General features: G+C 41.1%; 1 protein-coding gene across 1 annotated transcript; it reads right to left on the reverse strand.

Moving 5' to 3' along the window:
• Positions 1-7968: 7968 nt before the first annotated feature.
• On the reverse strand, positions 7969-14279 carry LOC110914039. Its single transcript, XM_022158853.1, has 3 exons — positions 14226-14279; positions 8601-9182; positions 7969-8244 (listed from the first exon to the last, which is right to left on the reverse strand). Exons 1-3 carry the CDS (start codon positions 14277-14279, stop codon positions 7969-7971), a joined length of 912 nt encoding a protein of 303 aa, XP_022014545.1.
• Between the last annotated feature and the right edge of the window lie 1121 nt (positions 14280-15400).

Genomic DNA, 15400 nt, shown 5'->3' on the forward strand with positions numbered 1-15400 from the left:
CACCAAATATATTGTAATATCAGTAAGGTATGTCCAAATATGCCCCAAATGTTTTTATACGCCAATTACGCCTCATAAGGGCATTTTGGTAATTTCTACCTAGGCTAAAAGGGTAAAAACGGAAAATCTGAGTTTCCAACTTTAGTCTACTGTTATAATATATATTTTTATAAAATATATCAGTAGGTATTAGACCTTATATATATAAACTCGTTTTGACATATACTATGTCGTAAAAATGCCTAAAAAGGCGATTTGGAGCCATTTCCGGGTTTTAAAAGGAAAGCTGATATTTTTATATTTCCAGAAGGCTCAAAATATCATATTTAATATAACAAATCAGTAGGAAAAGGTTTGGGATCAAAAGGTTATGTAAACCTCATTTTATGACCGTAAAGGGTAAAACCGGCATAAGCCGAAATAAGCTTAGACCCTCTAGTTATGCTCAGCCTAAAAATGAATAAAAATCTTTAAAATTCCCAAAATATTATTATGTAACAGTGGGTATAAAGTTTTGGTATAAAATTCGGGTTTAGATAGGTTATGCGTTAAATAAGCTAATTATTTATTAAGAAAGCTTCTAATTACGCTAATGAGCATAACTCTTAATCTATACCTCAAACTGATGTCAAATTTTGGGGACAACTTTATATTTCAGTAACTAAGGTGTCTACCCTTTTACATTTTCAAAAATTATAATTTTTGGACATTCGGGCATAATGGTCAACATATGGGCATTTAACGGAAACATGCATATGAACAAGATATCTAATGAACCACATTGTATAATCACAGGAGGATATACTAACATGTTAATAGGTTCAAAAGAAGCTCTAAGGTATTTTTAATCTTGACTAAAACGGGTCAGAACTGAAAGTCAAAGCGAAAGTCAAACTATGCGACTTTCGGTTCCGAACCGGGTCTAAACAGAAAATTGTCGAGTTGAACATGTTGGAACATGTTCTTATATTTATTACCAAGTTATATTAATGTTCAAACAGGTTACATACAACCTACATTGCTAATTATGCGTTAATTCGAAATTAAGCATTCTGTTGACTTTTTATAATTAGCTTTGACTCGACAATTGACATGCTTAGAGTGGGAATCTGGAAATACCCTTTTAAGGGTTTGTTACCCACTTAATTACCTTCCTAAAGGTATCTTTAATTCGTGATTTGACAAAGCACATTATGCATAATCACGAAGTCAAACTTTAATTACGACGGTTTGACTTTTACTTAATTAGCTAAGCTAGAAAGGATTAAAGAAGGTTAAGGACACTTACAAGAGTCCTAAGATGGATTAGAGAGCCTAAGAAAATGTGTTGGTGACCAGAGGAGTTCCAGAGAGCTTTTAGCCAAAGTTCCAAAATGAGCAAGTTCATATGGTCACACTTCAAGCTCTTTATATAGTGAACTAGAAGCTCCAAGATCTTGACAAGCAAGTCTAGGGTAGTTACAAGATCAACCCAAATGTCCCTAAGGGTCTATATACTGCCTAGGAAGCCCATAGAATCGGAAATTCACGTTTTAAGTCGGTTAAAGGGCTGGACAGGCAGCTGTCCAAAACATACTGCCAGCGACGGTCTTACAGACCGTAAGCTTGAGGCCTTACGGTCCGTAAGGACCTCTTGCGGACCGTATGTTACATGATTTGCGGTCCGTAACCGACTTTACTGAAACATGGTTCAGGTGTCCACCTTACGGACTGTAAGCCGAAGGCTTTGCGGTCCGTAACCGATCCATGCGGAACATTCCCAGGTACCCTGCTTACGGACCGTAAGCCAAGGGCCTTGCGGTCCGTAAGCGATGGCCAGAAGACAATAGTTTGAAAACTTTTAAGTCTTGACCATGCAACCATCAATGCTCGAAACATGCCTTCACTTTTGAGATTGTGGGACCATTTTGACCAGCCATTGCATGGCTCACTTGCCCTTACATGTCCCCTATACATCTTTATTCATAAAGGAGCTTGTATTTGACGGAGATTTCATATATTGAGTCTTGGATTCTCAATTACATGGCCAAGCTATAACAAATCTTATTTACAAGGATTTTTTTTATTTAGATTAGGAGTAGTAACAACCTACCTTTCCATAGTCCTTAATAAAGATGAAACTTTAATTATTCGAGAGCAACCGGTTATCGTATGAGATGATCATCAATTGATTTAAGGATCTTGGGATTTATAAAAATGTTGGGTCGCTCAGAGGTGATTTAATAACGTGTCGCCCTTGGGTCGTTCAGCGGTATTTTAAATACATGACGCCCTCTTTAAAATCCTACCGTACATCTCTTTATTTAATCCGGTTTCCCTGACACGTCTGTCACGGAGGACACGTGTCTTTATTCAATTGGACAGGAATTTTCGAGGTGTTACATCCTCACCCCCTTAAAAGAAATCTCGACCTCGAGATTTACTGAAATAATTGAGGGTATTTCTCCTTCACCGTGGATTCTAACTCCCACGTATAATCAGGACCTCTGCGGCCCTCCCATTTGACCTTGACAATGGGTACGTGCTTCCTTCGAAGCTTCTTTACCTTTCGGTCCTCAATCGACACAGGTTTTTCTATAAACTTCAAGCTTTCATCAATATGCACATCTGTATGTGGTATGACTAGCGATTCATCAGCCAGACACTTCTTCAAATTGCAGATGTGGAACACATTGTGAATACCACTAAGCTCTTCAGGTAAGTTCAACTTATAAGCCACTGATCCTACACATTCGATGATCTCGAATGGTCCAATGTATCTTGGGCTTAGCTTACCTTTCTTGCCAAATCTCATTACCCCTTTCCAAGGTGATACATTGAGCAAAACTTTATCGCCAACCTCGAACTTGAGGGACTTTCGCTTACCATCAGCATAACTCCTTTGCCTATCACGGGCAACTTTTAGGTGCTCAGTAATTTGGGTAACTTTGTCAGTCGTCTCCAGGACTAGTTCGGGTCCTGATACTTGAACGTCTCCTACCTCTGCCCAACAAATGGGTGTTCTGCATTTCCTACCGTATAGTGCCTCAAAAGGCGCAGCCTTAATACTGGTGTGGTAGCTATTGTTGTATGAGAACTCGATCAGAGGCAGGTGTCTATCCCAACTTCCGCCTAAGTCAATCACGCATGCTCGAAGCATGTCCTCCAGGGTTTGAATAGTACGCTCACTTTGCCCATCCGTCTGAGGATGATAAGCTGTACTAAAATTTAGCTGCGTACCCAGTGACCTTTGGAACCTTTTCCAGAAGTGAGATGTATATCTGGTATCCCTATCAGAGATGATGGATACTGGTACGCCATGCAGGGCTACTATCTTATCCACGTACAGTTGGGCTAGCATGTCAGAACTGAAAGTTTCTCTAATGGGTAGGAAATGAGCTAACTTAGTCAGTCGATCAACTATCACCCAAATAGTGTCATTTCCCTTCGGCGTCTTAGGCAACTTGGTAATGAAATCCATTGTCACCATTTCCCATTTCCAGGTGGGAATCTCAGGCTGTTGTAGTAAACCTGACGGTTTCTGATGCTCAGCTTTAACTTGAGCGCACGTCAGATATTTAGCCACATGGGTGGCTATAGACTTTTTCAATCCTATCCACCAGTAATTTGCCTTTACATCCTGGTACATCTTGTCCGCTCCAGGATGGACGGAATATTTGGAACTGTGGGCTTCCTTAAGGATAACGTCACGAAGACCTCCAAAAATAGGAACCCATATTCTTCCATTCAATCTCAGGATTCCGTCTTTGCCATAGGATAACTGTTCTTCTGTCACTCCTAGCTTTTCATTCGGCTAGTTAGCTTCTAGCACTGCTTCTTTCTGTGCAGCTAACAACCTTACATTTAGACTGTTCCTCACCTCAATGCTTTTGGCATTGATTCTGATTGGCTTTATCCTTTCCTTCCTGCTCAGGGCATCTGCGACTACATTGGCCTTGCCTGGATGGTATCGTATTTCACAATCATAGTCATTTAGAGTTTCCATCCATCGTCGCTGCCTCATGTTCAATTCTTTCTGGTTGAACAAGTGCTGAAGGCTTTTGTGATTAGAATAGATCACACATTTAGTGCCATACAAATAGTGCCTCCACAATTTCAGTGCAAATACAACAGCACCCAATTCCAAATCATGAGTGGTGTAATTCTTCTCGTGCACTTTCAATTCTCGCGAAGCGTAGGCAATGACCTTGCCTTTCTGCATCAACACACAACCCATCCCGGTGTGTGATGCATCACAATAGACTACAAATTCATCAATTCCATCAGGTAATGTTAACACAGGAGCGTTACTTAATTTCTGCTTCAAAGTATCGAATGACTCTTGCTGCTTAGGTCCCCAATTGAACTTGCTATTCTTGCGAGTCAGCAAAGTTAGGGGTGCTGCAATTCTTGAGAAATTTTCGATAAATCTCCTGTAGTATCCAGCTAAACCTAGGAAACTGCGGATTTCCGTAGGCATCTTTGGCTCCTGCCAATTCATGACAGCTTCAACTTTAGCGGGATCCACTTGAATACCACGCTCACTAACCACATGTCCAAGAAATTGGACTTCTCTCAACCAAAACTCACATTTGGAAAACTTTGCATACAGCTTTTCTTGATGAAGCAGCTTTAGAATACTGCGGAGGTGCTTCTCGTGATCAGCTTTACTCTTGGAATAAATGAGAATGTCGTCAATGAAGACGATGACGAATTTATCCAAGTAAGGTTTGCAAACGCGATTCATGAGATCCATGAATGCGGCAGGTGCGTTTGTGAGCCCGAAAGGCATCACTAGGAACTCATAGTGGCCATAACGAGTCCTAAACGCAGTCTTGTGCACGTCTTCTTCCTTAACCTTCAACTGATGATATCTCGATCTCAGGTCGATCTTGGAGAAGTAGCTTGCCCCTTGAAGTTGATCGAATAGATCGTCGATCCTGGGTAGAGGATACCTATTCTTAATGGTAACTTTGTTGAGCTCTCAGTAATCGATACATAGACGCATCGAACCATCTTTCTTCTTGACGAATAAAATCGGTGCTCCCCAAGGAGACGAGCTAGGTCTAATGAAACCTTTGGCTAGCAAATCATCTAGCTGCGTTCTTAATTCCTTCATCTCCGTTGGTGCTCGCCTATAAGGCGCTCTAGCAATAGGTGCAGCTCCAGGAACGATATCAATTTTGAATTCCACTTGCCTGTCTGGTGGCAAACCAGGCAGTTCTTCTGGAAAGACTTCAGGGTATTCGGATATAACGGGGATATCTTCAATCTTGGGCTTTTGCTCATCAATGGTTACTTGTGCCATATAGATGACACAACCATTCTTCAAACATTGAGACGCCTTGAGCATAGACATCTGCTTAGGTAATCCATGACGCGTATCTCCTTGAATGGTGAGAGATTCACCAGATGGAGTCTTGATTATTACTTGCCTTCTACTGCATACAATCTGGGCTTGGTTATGTGATAACCAATCCATGCCCAATACTACATCGAAACCGGCTAATTTGAAGGGTAGCAGGGATAGAGGAAAAGAGTGGTTCCTAATGGATATAGCACATCCATCTAACACAGTCGAGACTGTTTCTAAGGTACCATCTGCTAACTCTACTTCATACTTAGCACTAAGGGCTTTGACAGGCAATCCTAACAGCTCACAGAATTTACTATCCACAAAAGACTTATCTGCGCCAGAATCAAATAATACTCTTGCGAAAACGTCATTAATGAGAAACGTACCAGTTATGACGTTATCGTTCTGGATGGCTTCTTGAACATTCATTTGAAAGACCCTAGCATTGGTCTTCTTTCCTTCTTCCGCCTTCTTGGCATTCTTCGGGCAGTTAGTCTTGATGTGCCCCTTCTCATTGCAACTGAAACAAGTTGCATCTTTTAACTTCTTGCATTCAAGAGTCCGGTGTTCAGAAGACTTGCATATCCCACACATCTTAGACTGGGATTTCTGTTCAAACCTGCACCTCCCAAAATGGTGCTTTTGACAGGTCTTGCACTTCGGTTTATCGCCCGACCGATGCTCGTTCCTCATGGCCTCAGAGCCCTTCTTACCGTCCTGGTTTCCCCTATGCTTCTTGTTTGATCAACGTGAATTATCATCTTCACGTTTTCTCTTGTCAGATTCCGCACTTCTTAGAGCTCTCTGTCTCGCTGCATCCTGAGTGAGAGACAGAGATAAGTCGGTGACAGATCGGAATGTAACAGATCGTGAGGCCTTCACGCTGGCCTTGATCTCTGGGGCCAAACCCCCAATAAAACGCGCGATCCTTTTTGGTTCAGGGGTTACCAGATAAGGTACCAATCTGGATAAGGTGTTGAAACTGGTGAGGTATGCCTGGCAATCAAGGTTCTTCATAACCAAGGATAGGAAATCGGATTCAATACGCTCAACCTCATGCTGAGGGCAGTAGTTTTCCTTGATAAGAGCAACAAACTGCTCCCAAGACATACTATACAGGGTAGCCTTCCCAGAGGCCTGGATCAATGCTCCCCACCAGGCTAGAGCCTCACCTTTGAAAGACTGGGATGCAAACTTAACCATATCCCTCTCAGCACATCCACTGATGTCTACCACTGTCTCAATCTCATCAAGCCATGTCATACAGTCAACTGCCCCTTTCTCCCCTGTAAACTCTCGAGGTTTACATGACACAAAATACTTATACGTGCAACCCTTAGCACGTGGGGCTTCATCAACCACAAGCTTCATGGGGTGAACACTGTTTTCATTTGAGGAATGACGATCCTCATCTTTCTTGGGTTTGGGAGGAGTAGGTGGCGGCTTGTTGCGAATCTCAGAATGATTCTTTGGTTTCGCATGTGGTGCAGAGATGGTTCTACTGCGGGTTTCACTGTACTCACTGTACTGTTGCGCTAAGGCTTTCTCAACCGCTTCATTCACAATTGCTTTTAATTCGGCACTGGTCACTAGGAACTTTGCATCATCACGGTTCTCAACCGGATGGCTATTGGCTTCCTCTGATCTGGTCATGTAGCTTCAACGCTACATATAATTAATAGACAAGGTTTTCACTTAAAGGCTCTTTATAGTATTTCATGTTTTATTAACCAAGGTTTTAAATTGCTATTTTAGGTTAATTTTGTTAAAACATCAGGATGTTGTTATTATCCTATAATACTCTTATTATTAGCACATAAGGCCTAGTCACAAAGACAATTAAGATATTTAATAACCAAGATTTTATAGTATCTAGGTGTTTTAGGTCGAATCATAGTTCGTTACCAATAATTAACAGGGAGTCATAAGCTACCACTGTCCTTAGTCACGGAGGACATTTAATTATTGCCCACAGGCACTTCACTTTCAAAGAAGTGGTTAAATAATTTAAGGGAATTTAAAGATTAACCCAAATATATATGGCCTGTGTGACTTTACTGATTCACAGTTTGCCAAGAGTATTAACATACTAGATGTTAATAATTGGAATCTATTATGTGGGTTATACCATCTTGGCCAGGTTTGAAATAACACAAGCGCTAGGTTTTACCTCTAAGATTCTTTAATAATTAACGCAGAATAGTCCTAAATTGAGATGTTAATTATGGATCTTAACCTAATTATAGAACTACCATCTTGGCCTTGTTTAATAAACTATAAGGCTAGGTCTTGGTTCACTTTAGATTTTACCAATTATTATAATGGCAGATCCTTTTAAATATTTCATTTATCTTCATATTTTATGCATGTAATAAAATGAAAACTTAATTAAAACATCCCACAAATTGTTTTAAATTAGAACAACACTTGCCCAAACGGGACTTCTACTAAAAATAAATGAAAATGCCCACGCAGGGGCGGGAAACAAGAACAAACCCACACAGGGGTTAACTAACCAAACTTGCTCACGCAGGAGCAGAATACAAACCACAAGCTCACGCAGGAGCTGAATACTGGAATAACAAGTCCACTCAGGGACTGAATTACAACATAAATCAAAATAACAAGGGTTCTCAATGACCCCTCCTCTTCGACTTCCCCTTAAGCAAATCTGATAGCCTTTTGAAGAAACCTTGCCGCTCTCTGCGGTCTTCACGAACCTCTTGTTCGACTTGGTTCAGCCTTTCAAGGACTTCCTGCTGAATCTGTGGCTGTGGCGGCTGATACACCGGTGGAGGAGGTGGCTGATGCTGGTACCCATAAGTCGGGTAACCAGTAGTCCACGGCCCTCCGTATGGTCCTTCAGGGTGAAGGGCATTGTAATCCCGAGCTACTTGATACGGATCTACCTCCGCATAACCGTAGTTGTAGTTGTAGTTGTAGTGGGTGTGCGCCGGCTGCTCGAATGGGTTGTATGCTGCTGACCAGCATACGCAGGAATCGGGTTATCGAAACCCAAAGGTGGTACCACAGGTACTGAGTTGACATCTGGTATAGGGCTTGACGGACCACCATTATATGGGTCCTCTTCTTCCTGAAGTGGCGGATAATGGCTGCCACTTGATGGCTGGGGAGTACTGATTCGGACTCCACCTCGCACGGACATCCGTGCATTAGACCTTCTTCGCCTCGGTGGTTCCGGAGGCGGCTGCTGCTCCACTGGCGGTGGTGGCGGCGGCGTGACTGCCACAAATTGATGACCCACCGAAGGATCCTGTTGCTGCTCGTGATGCGAGTGCTCAGATGGGGTGAAATACCAATCATACTGATTGAATTTCTCCATAAAACTGTCCGGTCCGCGGTATGGCGATCCATGGAATGATGACCCATCTGAGATCTCAATGGGATGATTTGGCGTTCCTGATGCAGGCTCCACGGGGTCAGTATCCTCATCCATGTCGTTTTCCCCTGAAAAGTGGTCTTCCGGTCCAAGTGGGTTAAAACCCACGGGTTCTGGCAGAAGGTTAGCCGGGTTAAATCGGCTTTGGAAAACGGGTGTTGGGTCGCCAAAAGAATGATGAGAGTTGGATCTCTGTAAAGGTATGAAAGCTGGCGGCTGGTTGTTGGGCTCGTTTTCTGAATGGGGCCCAAAAGAGTGTTGGTACGAAGGAGAGGAGCTAAGGGATACAGATCGCCTTCCAGGTTCAATATAGAGCCTCCATGGCTCTTGCAGGCTGGTGCTCATGGTGATGGAAGGAGTACGTCGATGCGACGGCCCGGCCTCATGATCATGACCTGACACGGGTCCTTTGCCTCTACCGCGAAGGAATCTGGGTGGCATGATGACCTGCATACGATAATCAGACAACAACAACAATATAATAAAAGACTCAAAAATAAAACAATTCAGAGTTTGTCCTATGTTCAATGTCTAGACTTGGAACTCGAAGAATGTGCAATTTGTGCACTGAGATTAAACACAAAAGGCTAGTGTTTAATTCACTCAGTGTTGGCTCTGATACCAACCTGTCACACCCCTAATTTCCACGTGTCACCGGTGGGCCCGGTGGGGGATTACGTGACGTAGTTGATATCATCATATGTCAAACAACACAAATTATAATGCACAGCGGAAGCAAATGAAAATAGAATTTATTTCAACTATTAATTGTAATATCAAGTATCACAACCAGTCAAAATAGATCCACAGGCGGATCGAAGTAAAAAGAAAGAAATTGTTCAACAGATATATGCATCCCAAAAGCTTGCGAGACTCTACGATGCTAAGGAGAAACCAGCCTATTGCGTATAGCACCTGCACTTAATCTTTTTGGGGAAAATACGTCAGTTTGCACTGGTAAATACAATTTAACTGACTCATTTTGAAAATATTTAAAAATTGGTTTTAAATGCACAAGGCACAAAACATTTTATAACTTGGGAATAATTAATCAGAGTTAAACTTGTAAAAGATTTACATGTTTGTTAACCGTTCAGTCGCCCGAGTCGTATCGGGTTTAAGGTTAAATGACACACCACATGGTATAAGTCCGCGGCGGGAAGCCAACGTTAATACCTTAAAATAATGGACATAATACCGGGTGTACGCCTACACCCGGGTGTCAAGGTCGTGGCCAAAAATGATGCCAAGGATATCCGGGACATGGTCATTAAGCTCCCAAAGGCATAAAAACAAACAACACCAAGTTTTTAAACGGGTCCCATTGATAATACCCAACTACTAATGAGATGGGGTCAATCGCCCGACCAAGCGGTATTTTATATACCGTACCCCCAAGCCCGTATAAGGGAATATAAGTTAAAAGTATTTACCTGAGCAAGTATAACCACAAATTCAAAAATGCACGTGTCTTTTACTGGGCTCCTATTCTGGAACGAAGGTTATAATAACCTATTAGAATCCTAACGGGTCTTTTAACATAGCCTAAGCTTAGACCGGTTAGTTTCGAAGAATAAATATGGTTTAATCGCGAGGAATGCGAAAACCGGGAAGGAATGTGATTTAGACCCTACAAGCTTGGATACTTGTATAATATGGGTAAACTAAACACATTCTGAATTTTGAGACTTAGATGATATGGTTTGACCCGTTTCGGCTAGTATGTGTGAACTAGTCACATAAGCCGATCCGAACGCGAGAGTGCGTAACGAGCAACCATATAAGTCATATGCAAGTTTCCTGAGATTATATGCACCAAATATATTGTAATATCAGTAAGGTATGTCCAAATATGCCCCAAATGTTTTTATACGCCAATTACGCCTCATAAGGGCATTTTGGTAATTTCTACCTAGGCTAAAAGGGTAAAAACGGAAAATCTGAGTTTCCAACTTTAGTCTACTGTTATAATATATATTTTTATAAAATATATCAGTAGGTATTAGACCTTATATATATAAACTCGTTTTGACATATACTATGTCGTAAAAATGCCTAAAAAGGCGATTTGGAGCCATTTCCGGGTTTTAAAAGGAAAGCTGATATTTTTATATTTCCAGAAGGCTCAAAATATCATATTTAATATAACAAATCAGTAGGAAAAGGTTTGGGGTCAAAAGGTTATGTAAAACTCATTTTATGACCGTAAAGGGTAAAACCGGCATAAGCCGAAATAAGCTTAGACCCTCTAGTTATGCTCAGCCTAAAAATGAATAAAAATCTTTAAAATTCCCAAAATATTATTATGTAACAGTGGGTATAAAGTTTTGGTATAAAATTCGGGTTTAGATAGGTTATGCGATAAATACGCTAATTATTTATTAAGAAAGCTTCTAATTACGCTAATGAGCATAACTCTTAATCTATACCTCAAACTGATGTCAAATTTTGGGGACAACTTTATATTTCAGTAACTAAGGTGTCTACCCTTTTACATTTTCAAAAATTATAATTTTTGGACATTCGGGCATAATGGTCAACATATGGGCATTTAACGGAAACATGCATATGAACAAGATATCTAATGAACCACATTGTATAATCACAGGAGGATATACTAACATGTTAATAGGTTCAAAAGAAGCTCTAAGGTATTTTTAATCTTGACTAAAACGGGTCAGAACTGAAAGTCAAAGCGAAAGTCAAACTATGCGACTTTCGGTTCCGAACCGGGTCTAAACAGAAAATTGTCGAGTTGAACATGTTGGAACATGTTCTTATATTTATTACCAAGTTATATTAATGTTCAAACAGGTTACATACAACCTACATTGCTAATTATGCATTAATTCGAAATTAAGCATTCTGTTGACTTTTTATAATTAGCTTTGACTCGACAATTGACATGCTTAGAGTGGGAATCTGGAAATACCCTTTTAAGGGTTTGTTACCCACTTAATTACCTTCCTAAAGGTATCTTTAATTCGTGATTTGACAAAGCACATTATGCTTAATCACGAAGTCAAACTTTAATTACGACGGTTTGACTTTTACTTAATTAGCTAAGCTAGAAAGGATTAAAGAAGGTTAAGGACACTTACAAGAGTCCTAAGATGGATTAGAGAGCCTAAGAAAATGTGTTGGTGACCAGAGGAGTTCCAGAGAGCTTTTACCCAAAGTTCCAAAATGAGCAAGTTCATATGGTCACACTTCAAGCTCTTTATATAGTGAACTAGAAGCTCCAAGATCTTGACAAGCAAGTATAGGGTAGTTACAAGATCAACCCAAATGTCCCTAAGGGTCTATATACTGCCTAGGAAGCCCATAGAATCGGAAATTCACGTTTTAAGTCGGTTAAAGGGCTGGACAGGCAGCTGTCCAAAACATACTGCCAGCGACGGTCTTACGGACCGTAAGCTTGAGGCCTTACGGTCCGTAAGGACCTCTTGCGGACCGTATGTTACATGATTTGCGGTCCGTAACCGACTTTACTGAAACATGGTTCAGGTGTCCACCTTACGGACCGTAAGCCGAAGGCTTTGCGGTCCGTAACCGATCCATGCGGAACATTCCCAGGTACCCTGCTTACGGACCGTAAGCCAAGGGCCTTGCGGTCCGTAAGCGATGGCCAGAAGACAAAAGTTTGAAAACTTTTAAGTCTTGACCATGCAACCATCAATGCTCGAAACATGCCTTCACTTTTCAGATTGTGGGACCATTTTGACCAGCCATTGCATGGCTCACTTGCCCTTACATGTCCCCTATACATCTTTATTCATAAAGGAGCTTGTATTTGACGGAGATTTCATATATTGAGTCTTGGATTCTCAATTACATGGCCAAGCTATAACAAATCTTATTTACAAGGATTTTTTTTATTTAGATTAGGAGTAGTAACAACCTACCTTTCCATAGTCCTTAATAAAGATGAAACTTTAATTATTCGAGAGCAACCGGTTATCGTATGAGATGATCATCAATTGATTTAAGGATCTTGGGATTTATAAAAATGTTGGGTCGCTCAGAGGTGATTTAATAACGTGTCGCCCTTGGGTCGTTCAGCGGTATTTTAAATACATGACGCCCTCTTTAAAATCCTACCGTACATCTCTTTATTTAATCCGGTTTCCCTGACACGTCTGTCACGGAGGACACGTGTCTTTATTCAATTGGACAGGAATTTTCGAGGTGTTACATAATGTGTGTTTCAAATAAAACAACTTCTTTTAATGAAATACCATTAAAAATTCAAAATCTGGGATATGCTATTCTTCAAGATGAAGATTTCAATTATTCTCAGGAAATTTTTAATGATTTAGTTAAAAATGTTGAAAATAAGTCATTCTTACTGTTTCCAAGATTTCTAAGTTATTATTTTGAAAAGAAATTTAGTAAGGATGATATTTCTGCAATAAACCAAGGTGAATCTTTTCAAATGCACAACTTAATTGCTGAAACTTTTACAAGAATGTCAACACCTTGCAAAACACAAGCAGAGGTGCCTAAGCAGAATTTAGCAGCAAACACTGCTCCTCAGGTATCTGCTGCTGAGCCCACTGCTCAAGGTGATCAAAACAGCAGAACAACTGTTTTGAAACCCACACCTGCAATTCCCAAAAAGCCAAAACAAAAGAAAATTCAAAAACCCCCCAAATCTACCAAAAAGGCAACTCTGGAGGATGAGATACCAGAGCAACTGCCAGTGACAGCACAAAAGTCACTAGAAACCACTGCTGTTACTTCCTCACAACAGTTGGTAGAAACATCTCAACCCATGGCTGAAACTCCTCCTGCTTCTTCTCAAAAAGAACAGGTTGTACAAATAGGGACACCATAATATGATGCTCTGGAATCACTTGTTTCCATTATCCACAGCCCAATGCCCGGGGCAAATTCTCTTTCTACACCTACCCTCACATCCACAATTCCACCAAATACAAAGATTCTGTTAGATGCAATTGATTTGAACCAGGCACAAACCAGTCCTTCTCAATCACCTGTCCATGAGAATATGCCTCAACAACAGGCTGGGCCTGATGTATCAATCCTTGCTAACCCACCAACACAACCTGAGGAGGTTACACCCCTTGAGTTACAAGTAACTCTTGGTGGTATTTCAAGTGAAGCAGCCACTACAAGTGTTGAACCCACTGGTTTACACTTGGACAGTGGTTACATCAATAAGACTTCCTTGGAGGCAATTCCATCTATAGCACCTCTGCTAACCACTGGTGAGTTTGTTTTAACCACTGGTACTATCAAAAGGTTATCAAGTGCTGAAGGAAGAAGTCCCCAGTACCAAGAAAAAAGGGCATCAGTGGATAATGCTTGGAGTACACTCCCTGTATCAACCACTAATACAACCACTGTTAGTGGGTCCCATTCAGTTGGGTGATGGTTTAAAGTACCAGGAATTGACAGCCAGAGTTGAAAAACTAGATACTTCTTTTGCAGAAATCAAAGAAATGCTGCATAAGTTGTTGAAAGTACCAAAGCTGCAATCCCCTGCTGTTCCACCTCAAGCACCTGCTCCACCACAAGCATCTGTTGCAAATGAGATATGGAACTTCTTTCAACCTTTTCTCCAGCAACAACAACAAATGGCCGATCAGCAACATGCTATACATGTACAAGAGCTGAGAAACATGCTGGAGTCTAGGTTTAGAAACACTCAAGCTGATATCAAGGCTATCAAGGTCCACATATTGGAAACCACTGGCACTGCTCCTCCCACAGTTCTCTTCACCGATCAACTACCCCCAGATAATGCCAAAAAGGGGGAGAAAATTTAGGAGTGGAAAAAGAAGGGTATAGATGATGGTTTGTATGTTGAACCTGAAAAGGATGCTATGACCAGAAACATTCCCTTACCAGATGGTAGCAAAAAGGTTGATGTTACCCAAAATGCACTTGATGAAGCTGTAGCAAAAGGGACAGAGCAGCAAAGGATTTGTCAAGGTGGAATGAGGAGAAAAGAGCTTACATGGAGCTGAATGCACAGGGTTGTTCTGAATCAGAGGATGTTCAAAATCCTGTGTTAAAAAGAAATCCCACTAGAAAAGTGAGGGAACCCAAGTCCAAACCATCCAGACTCACAAAGCATACTCCAAAACCACCATCCAAAAGCCCCCAATATCAAACCTCCATCCAAACAGTTGTTGTAACACCTGCTGTGTCAACAGTTGCTGATACTTCAGTGGTTTTAACAACTGCCAGTCAAACACCTGCCATCACTTCAACACACACCACTACCACTGCCTTACCTCCATCACCACCAAAAATCACTTCACATCCAAAAACAGTCACCTTATCATCACCTCCTGCCAAAAAGCAGAAGACATCAGATGTTACAACATCTGCTGTAATGACAACAGTGGTTGAAACACCAGTTGTTTCAACAACTGTTAGTCAATCACAAACCACTGCCACCAAAATCACTACCACTACTCCACTCAAAACATCATCAGTATCTCCTCAACCAAAAAGGAGAAGGCTAATTTTGAAAGATGATGACATTTCACCACCACCAACATCTTTAAAACCTCTATCACTTGTCACAATTCCAAATCCCATTCCTCTCTCTTCAGCTCAAATTCAAAAGCCATTACCTCCTGCAGGTGTTCAATTTCCTCTGGAACTCATAGCAGTTAGAGAAGAAATCAAAT

Source organism: Helianthus annuus, chromosome 15 (genome assembly GCF_002127325.2).
Source record: "Helianthus annuus cultivar XRQ/B chromosome 15, HanXRQr2.0-SUNRISE, whole genome shotgun sequence".
NCBI lineage: Eukaryota > Viridiplantae > Streptophyta > Magnoliopsida > Asterales > Asteraceae > Helianthus > Helianthus annuus.

Coding starts and splice junctions, on each gene's coding strand:
- LOC110914039 (XM_022158853.1), bottom strand. CDS start 14,279: ATGCTTGTGGTGGAGCAGGTGCTTGAGGTGGAACAGCAGGGGATTGCA. Junction 9,183..14,225: donor AGCAGGGGATTGCAGCTTTG/GTACTTTCAACA, acceptor TATCGTATGCAG/GTCATCATGCCACCCAGATT. Junction 8,245..8,600: donor AGCAGCAACAGGATCCTTCG/GTGGGTCATCAA, acceptor GGTTATGCGGAG/GTAGATCCGTATCAAGTAGC.